This window comes from Nannospalax galili, unplaced genomic scaffold, assembly GCF_000622305.1.
Source record: "Nannospalax galili isolate Female #2095 unplaced genomic scaffold, S.galili_v1.0 scaffold419, whole genome shotgun sequence".
NCBI classification, from domain to species: domain Eukaryota; kingdom Metazoa; phylum Chordata; class Mammalia; order Rodentia; family Spalacidae; genus Nannospalax; species Nannospalax galili.
In genome coordinates, this window is record NW_008343977.1 from 728,745 (window position 1) to 738,012 (window position 9,268).

General features: G+C 37.9%; 1 protein-coding gene across 1 annotated transcript in view; it reads left to right on the plus strand.

The window, feature by feature from the left end:
* The window catches only part of Zcwpw2 (zinc finger CW-type and PWWP domain containing 2), a gene marked incomplete in the record, with an annotated part of 165,116 nt that extends 157,759 nt beyond the window's left edge, over positions 1-7,357 (plus strand). The window contains 2 exon segments of the mRNA XM_029567035.1: positions 2,810-2,934; positions 6,828-7,357. Of these exon segments, the coding sequence (XP_029422895.1) occupies positions 2,810-2,934; positions 6,828-6,989 (287 nt within the window).
* Positions 7,358-9,268: the final 1,911 nt, after the last annotated feature.

The window sequence follows — 9,268 nt, forward strand, 5'->3', positions numbered from 1 at the left end:
CAAATCTCATGAAAAAAAATAAGTTAGATGAGAATAAAACTGATATCAGTGGACAAATGCTATTTGTACAACATATGCTTCTATTTCTTCTGATGAAGAATTGGGTAACTGAGTTATAAACTATAAAATACATACATGAGAAAAATAAATCCTAAGTAGAACTAGTTAACTAATTGAAAAGCCTGAGGGTAACAAGAAATAATTATCTATGAATTAATAGGTTACTAATAAGAAATGTACCAAAATTGGGGCCATGGAGATGACTCAGTGGGTAAAGGCATTTGTGGTACAAGCCTGACATTCTGAGTTCAGTTCCCAGACCCCACATTAAAAAGCTGGATGCAGTGAAGTGAATCTATAATCCTAGCAATCCTACTGTGAGATGGAAAGCAAACACAGAATTGGATTGACATTAGCTTGGCTTTCACGACACTCAGAAACCATGCTAGAGATCCTGCTTAAGCAAGGGAAAGGGGAGAACTGACTCTTGAAAGTTTCCCTCCTACCTTTACATGTGTGCTGTGGCACCCATGCACACACATGCATATGTGCCTGTGCAATACACACACATACATACACAAACATAAAAAATCCACCAAATTTGGATGTTAATTTCACTCAACATGCTTCAGTACAATCATATTCCTCTAGAAAATTTGAGTTCAATAGACATGATGTATCTATGTTTTTGGATGAATTCCCATGTGAGTCTTAGGCCCATCAAACTCTGAATACCACTGGTCTACAATGGAACATTTTGTTGCCTTAGACTTTATCAGTAAGTAAAGAAAACAGAGATTTTTTTTTTTTGGAAGTAACTAACATATTAACTGTAGTTCTTGTTTGTTTTGCTTTTAAATATGAGAGCTTATTCCAAAGTGTAGAAAAAAGCATCTTACAAGTTGTTTTGAAAGAAGTTTTCCATTTGGAAAGTAAGCCTAGGATTGACTGAGAAGAGATTATGGTGAGGAGGGCTCATTAGTCTAAGCTTATTTTCCTGAGCTCCTGATCAATGGTAGGTATGTGGTAAATATTTGTTGATTGAATGTAAAAGTGTTTAAGTAAAGAAATGCTGGCCAACATATTTCTATAGAGAAGACTATAATGTATAAAATGTAAAATGAAAATTCATTCCAGTACTGCAGCAACAACCAAGAAAGGGAAGCTTTGTTTCACAACTGCCATGATTTCATCCAGTACTATTACTAATAGTTTCATCAGAATTTAAATTTTCTTTCTTTGTGCTTCTTGGATACATTTGATTCTTCCTTGTACCTTTAGCTGTTCTACCTGGTGTGATTTTTGGTGACCCGCCCAAACGGTAGATAATAGGGGTGGTACATCAGATCGTAGTGATCAGAGTGAAGGCGAAGGGCATGCCTTTCCCTCCAAATGATGTTGCCTTTGGAAGCCTCTCAGATTCTCCATCTGTCTCTGGTGCAGTACAGCAAGCTACATGTGGCCTATTTTTTTTTAGATCTTTGCTTCATTAAGACTGTGTCAAATAAAAATGCTATTTTACTTAAATAAAAATTCAAATGCTTAGTGTTATTAAGAATCCAATCCTATAGTTATATTAGGTTTGTTTTTCTTTGGAGGGAGTCATTTTATGTCAACATATTCAATGAACAGTTAACTTTTTTCCTACTTATTTCATAGTAATACAGAGAAACCATAAATATGGTGTTTTCTTTTTAAAATCAGATTGGGCAATTTAAGACATGCTGTCATTTGGATTAGGAATGGATCAGCCTATGGGGCTGTGGAAATGGCTCAGAGTTAAAGTGTTTGCCACCTAAGAGTGAGGACTAGAGTTGGACTCCCCTGAACCCACATATATCCTGTGGGTATATGTAGTTCCAGCCTCAGAAGGGGATTATCCCCAGAGCAAGCTGGCTAGCGAGACTAGTTGTTTCAGCGAGTTCTGGGTTTGAATGAGAGACCCTTCCTCAATGAATAAGGCCAAAGAGCAATGGAGGATGATTCCCGACATCAACCTCAGGTTTCCACAGGCATGCACTCGCAGTACATGTGCCTCCTTCTGCCAACCACCCCCCTTCACCACACACACAAAGGCACCCCCCCACATATGAAAACTGAAAAAAAAAGAATGGATGAATCTATGTTTATCTTAGCCAGTTAATTATGTGGCTCCTCCTTTTAAGCAATAGTTTACTGGCCCATAATACAGATTGGCAAACTGACTCACAAGCCAGGAACAGCTAACCTTTTTTAGGATAAAGTTTTATTGGAACATAGCCATTCTCATTTGTTTATGTATGTGCCTATGATTGTGCTACAGTAGCAGAACTGAGTAGTCTCAAAGATCACCTCCTCCAGAAAGCTTGAAATATTTGCCCATTGGCCCATTACAGAAAAAAAAAAATGCTGTCTGCTGGTTTATAAATAACATGATTGAGTTTGGTGCCCTGAGGTCCTAATTAAGAAAAAATACATAGTAATTTCAAATGAGATCTGTATATTCCAAAAATATTTTATGCTGTATACATAGTAAGAATATTAGTTACACTTTTTAAAAACCTACAAAACTTTCACCTGAAAACTCATAATAGGATTTTGCATCAAACAGAGATCATCTATAAAAACTGTATGATAACCAAAACTAAGCATGTGTGAAAAGGCACAAGGAAACCTTTATATTCTAATTAAAACATAAAAATTAAAAATATCTGAAGGATTTTCTTTACCCTGTAGTACTTAGAAAATTCCTTCTTTCCAGGCGGTTACGATTACTAATTAGATCAAGTGGGTTAAAGACGTAGCATCTTATATTTGCGGTTGTCTTTAGTTGTCTCTGAGACAGAAGATTTACTAAAAGAGCTGGAGAAAATGTTGCAGCAAGCACAAGAACCTGCAGGAGCACCTGATGAGTCAGAGAAGGAGCACGGAGAAGAGACGTGTGCAGGAGAAAAGGTAACATCGACGGTTGCCATCAGGCCTAAATAGCAGCTTCAGAGTCTGTAAAGCACAGAATTATTTCTGATTGTACATGTTAATTATATATGCTACTTTCTTCACATCTGAAACTTGAGTCCTTGATTATCATGATGTTGATAAACTAGTAGCCTGTCAAGAAATCAGACAACATCTACCAGTGTTGCCAAAATGTTTTTTTAAGTTGAGACGGTCTTAATTTTAGTTCTTCGGGTTTGGAGTGAAGAAAGATGTAGGGGACCCCTGTAGACCAGCGTAGAGAGACCCTGTAGTGGCTACACTTATAAAATGCCTGACAGAAAGAAATGACCTATAACAGGAAGGATTTATTTTTCTTGAGGATTCAGGGTGTTAGTCAGTCCATCATGATAGGAAGGTCATAGTGGTGTAGAGCTGTTCATATCGTGGTGAGCCAGGAAGCAGAGGAAAGGAAATGCAGGAAGGGGTTCCAGGGCAAGATATAGCCCCAAAGACATGTCTCCAGTAACTCATTTCTTCACATGAGCCCCACCTTCTTCCTGTCCCCATTTACCAATAGATAGTGCCATTGTATTGCATATCCATCAAGAGATTCATCTATTGGTTAGGTTATAGCTATATGCTGAATCTTTTATAGAGTTCATATGTTGATTAGCTCAGAGCATCCATGATCTAACTTTCTCTAGAAATACCCTAGCTGACTTACCTATTCTTTAAATAACATATTCCTATTAGGATTTCTTCATTCATACAAGTTGACAATTAAGATGAACAGCCACAGACTTCTCCCATATTTCTGATCATTTAGGCAAGAGAAGTGGACACAATAGTGAGTCTCTAGAAAGGGGGAGCAGATTTCTGGAAAATCTTCCCTGTCTGGTTCCTGCACTAAGATAACTGCTATCAAGGAAAAACTTCAGTATTAATAAAACAGGTAGATTTTTCTCAATGAGTTTTTTTCATTCATATCTAGGTTTATCTCCTTTTTTCTTTTTGTCAACTATGCTGTACTCATAAAGGCCATGTGTGCTTACTTTATCCAATATCTCCACAAATAAAATGAGAGTTTGTGATAAAAGGCCAAGGCCATTTATATAGAACAGCAATGCAGTAGGTAAGTATGAGAAAAATAGTTCTCAGTAGCCTTAAGGGTTCATATATTCATTGCATTCATACATTCAGATAGTGTGCCCAGAGTCAAGAGAGTACACAGAGACTGAATCTCAAATATAGTAAATTTAATCGTCATTGCTATATTATTTATATTGATAATACAAATATTGGTCCTGCTATGAAGGACTTGTTTAATTTGACAGCTAGTTATCTCCTGCTTCAGAGGACTTAAGAATTAGATAAGACAAACTGGGATATGTGCTTAGCATCTGCCCAGACACCTTGGGTCAGCTATTGTCATAGGTGAGAATTGACAGTGGTAGTTTTCAGAGAAAATGAATGCTCAGATCATCTCTTGTTTCCCCATTCTCACTTAGAGCCACTAGCATCCTCACCAGTCTCTTCTCAGTAAAAGATCAATTTATAAATAGGCAAGTAGTCCATACATTTTTGTCGGACTGCCCAGTTGCATGATTTCATTTAGATATTTAGCAAGTATGAAGACATCAACATGAGCCTAGGCTTTATTTCCATCTGTAGTTATGAGATAGGGTCTCCATGGGTGGTGCAGATTCTCCATGTAGTGGAGACTGGCCTTAAACTCTGATCCTCCTGCGTCAGCTACAACTCCCAAGTCCTGGAGTTATGGGTAGGCAGATAAAAATGAATCTTTTTAACACTTCTTTTATTGAATTAGAAATTAAAAAACCATACAGGATTTATCACTGTAGAAATAAGTGTGTTAGAGGGAAATGAATGTCAACTCCTACTGAGTTGAAAAATATGGTAAGCTTCCTTGATCAGCACCAGAAATATCACTTTTACCTGAATTTGCATGCACTATAAATGCCATTTTCTGATTAAGGTTCCTTTTTAAGTGATTTGCTTTTCTTTATGGGTTGTACCTTTGCAGAACAAGATATATAGATTGATGACAATGGCATGTATGCACATAATTAATATAAAAATTAGCCTTTTCTAGCAATTGTGTGCTTGATTTGAGCACTGCATGGTTTTATGTGACTTTTTTTCCACCTCTAGTAGTTTGTCTTTTCAAAAATACAGCCTGGTTGATTTTTATAGTGATGTCCTGGAGCTTTTATAGCCACAAAATTGACTTCTGTTTTGCTATTAGAATTAGTAACTTGATAGAATAGAAAATTACTTCTGATTTTTATTTCTTATGGTAAAATACATAGTTTTAATACATCCCCATGCAGGGATTTCTTTTGTTTTAGAGTCTTGTATTATTTTATGCTTTCAAAAGGCACTAAGGGATTGTGAAAGTTTAATTATTTTAACTTGCTGCCAGGTGAGTGCCTCCTGCAGGCTGTTAAGAAATGCTCTGCACACAGCTTGTGTTTCTGGGTTCCTGCCAGGTTCAGGGTGTTTGAAACCTTGCTCCCCATTAATGAGGAGAGCAGCAATAAGGCCAACCAAAAGCTGGAGCAATTTCCACTTCAAAAGTAAAGAAATAATCACCCCTGGAATTTTTTCTTTTCTTTATTTTTTTCTTCATGATTTCCACAGAAAATTAATGCAGCTTGTACTTCAAATTGGAGATGGATTTGTTTTTTAGGAGATGGTGTCCTCTGATAAGCTAAACAAACTGAAAATAGTCATTAGATAATTTTAAAGTCCAGACTATGTTGACTCTGAGCAGATACTGTGTGAGCTCTTTTCAGAAGCGTAAATTGGATGATATCTTCAGCACTCATTTTACCTATGAAACTTTGATTTCCTCAAGCATTTACAATGATGAAGATGGAAGAGACATGCACCCATGGATAACCAAACTCTTTCCTGTGTGCCTTACAAGATGGCTTTCCTCAGTCCAGGCCCCTCACTAATTGTGTTCTTCTTGAGCTAATATTAGTGCTGTTTGACAGGCCTGGGCTTGGTGAGCAATAGAGGAAGTGAATCAGATTTTTATGATTCCACCTGACTTTTAAAAAATATTTTATTTATTACTTTTATTTTATGTGTACAAGTGTATTGCCTGCACATATGTGAGTGCACCCATGTCGTGCAATGCCACAGAGGTCAGAAGAGGGCTTCAGATTCCCCTGGAATTGCAGTTAAGGATGGTTCATAGCCACCATGTGGGTGCTGGGAATCAAACCCAGGTCCTCTGCAAGAGCAGTCAGTGCTCTTAACTGCTGAGCCATCTCTCCAGCCCCCCACCTGATTTTTAATTGAATAATCCATATACAAATGAAGTATACTGTATAATTATTTTGATTAAAAGGTACATTTCATATTGTGAACTACATGTGTATTCATGTATATTCCTTTCTTCCCTTTGAATTGCATGAAAAGTTAGCCTACCTTTAAAGAACCTTGAAGCAGTGTCACGTTTGTACATGAGTGCACACATTAGTCTTACTAGCGCCCTTCCTAACTAAGCTAGAGCATGTGATTACTTTTTGTAGATGCAGTGGATACTTTTGGGAAGATGACTACAGAAAATGTGACTAAAACCATTTTAATTTATATTGAAAGACAAATCAATATAAAAAACTCAGAATTAATATGACCACACTATTCCAGAGTATGAATAAAAAACTTTAAGTGGATAGTGCTGAAGAAAAGAACTTGAACCGAAGTTACAGCTTAGCCTTACACAGACATGTTTAATTCATGTTGTACTGCACGGGGTTCATCATTTGCCCACCTGGGAGAAAACTGTACACTGCTGTGGCTTGAGGAATGACTATAGTTTTTCAAATAATCAACTGAATTCTCTGTAGTTCTGATGGATTCCATGGCTGTTTTTGCAGTTATCTCAGCACAGCCCTGAAGTTCCTGCAGGCAGTCCATTTCAGAGCTACAACGAAGAAGACTGCCTTGTAATTGATGGGGAAAGACTGGAAGCTGGAGAGTGCATTGAGAGCATAACCAACAAGTTTAAAGAAATAGATGCCCTAATGTCTGAATTTTAGGATATTACTCATTCCCAAAAGTTAATTGTGAAACACTAGCAAATGTTTAGTGAAATAAGTATACAAAAGGTTGATATTTGTTACAACTTTATATTATGAATATCCATTGCTTTCAGAGCCTAATAAATGATATTTGGATTAGGGGGTTAGAACTGAAGAATTTGAAAAATCCTGATGTTTGTATTTGTAGATTTTTTTGTTTGCATTAATCTAAAATTGTTTATAAAACTTACCTCATAAGCATGTGCTTTACAATGAGTATGTAGGCCCTTTATTCAAACGTTACTAAAGATTAAAATGGATGTCTATTATATTACAATTCTTAGAGATATCTCAGATATAGCACACTTAGAGAATATGTTTTTGTAGTAGGCTGGAACTATTTTAAGTTATAAGGAAATAAGAAAAATATAGCTGTATAATAAAGTTGTAGATTTCTTTGTTCTTTTTTGAATTTTGTTTTTGTTTTGTTATTGTTCTTTGAGACAGGATTTCACTATGTTGCCCTGGTTGGAACTTGCTATGTAGACCAGGCTGGCCTCAGACTTACAGAGATCTACCTGCCTCTGCTTCCCAAGTGCTAGGATTAAAGGTGTACTCCACCATACCTGGCAAGTTGGAGGTTTCTTAAAAGACGAATTATCAATTGTCTCATTGTATTAGAAACAACTATTTTCAACATGCTTCCCCAAACGTAACAATACCAGGGTCCTGGACACTTCCCTTCTGAATCCGTATCTCTGTACGTAAGCTTGAGAAAATGTAATTGAAAATGTAGCCAAAGAACTTAAACTTGTCCCATATGAAATATCAGTAGTATGGAAAGGTAAAAATGTGCATCATTTCTCAAGGATTCCCATGATCGGTTTCATGGATGTCTGTATAGTGATAGAGTAGTGAGCCACCTGAAGAATATAAAGTCACAGACAAGTGCACAGAGATGTTAGAGATTCAATGTGGCTTTATAGAAAGGAGGTGACATGAAATTGCCCTTCAGAATGATCTTCACTAGGCGAGAGAGCCTCAGGCCATGGACAGCCACGGCAGGGCCTTGAAGTATGAGAGCATGAGGAGGGATGGCCACCACATATAGCATGATGGGGTCCTGAAGGGAAAGAGACAGAGCCTTCAACTCCAGAGAATGAAAGAGGTTTCTCATTCCTATAGATTTTCAGAGGGGTGAGTAAGCTTCATACTACATGACTGAACCTGACACAGTCTATGAACCAGAAATCAGGAAAGTGCGAAAAAGCTAGCTATAATTTGAGGTTGTCTTGGTCTGGGAAACAGGGGATCTGGGCTTACACTGTGAGTGGGAGAGAGGCTGCAAGGCACAGCATAGCATGCTTTCTTATTAGCTTTCTGCCCCAGTCACTCAGAAAGAGAGGTATGCCCTGATTTCTAGGCTAGAGAGAGATGTAGCTAAAGGGTTTATAACCTAACAGTGAGAAAAATAGGAACAAATAATTAACCTTAGTAACTAGAGAGTATAGGTGGTGGGGTATAAGGGGAATTGAGGATGGATAAAGCAGGTAGGATTTGTTCAAGGAAGACCTATACCAAGGTATGCAACAGGAGACCCAGGTTTTGCAGTATGTCTGTAATTAAACACTCAAGGGTGCTGAGTGCAGGGACTGGGTTGGAATCAGACCATTCTGAGACTGGTGTGCATGAGAGGGTAGCAGATAGACATTATTGTGCCAACCTGTGCCCCATGTCTGAGGAAATCCATGTCCTGATGTTAGCTCAGATTGTCGGTTTCCCCTTCAGTGCCTTAGGTTGCCAGCAGCCAGCCAGCAAGCAACTGGAAGGTTAGGTGTCTGCTCAAAGTCTTATTAAACTCTCAGCTACCTGGGAATAATGTGCACGGCTGGCTGCTGAATTTTAAATGGCAAAGGGTCTCTGCCTGTCAGGAAGGTTACAGGTAGATACTTTCATTTGTCCTCCATGAAAGCTTAATATCATTTTCTTCTGTTCAAGTCAGCTTATAGACCTCATTACTTCAAGTTCATCGGTGGCTAGAGCAGCCTCTTTTATTTTATGGTACTCTCGGAATCATGCTGGTGAAGAGCTAATGCATTTTTAACCAACTTGAGTAATTGAAAGCTCTGGTACTGTAGTGCATCCAGACAGTTGCTGGTAACTCACTACGAGCAGAATATGTCAAGAGACTCCGGTTTGGGGACAGGTTCCTTGAGGTGGGGCTATATGTCTTTCTCCTTATTTCCCACATGCCTAGGCTATATCCTAGTGCCTGACTCACTTATGTTAGACCACTG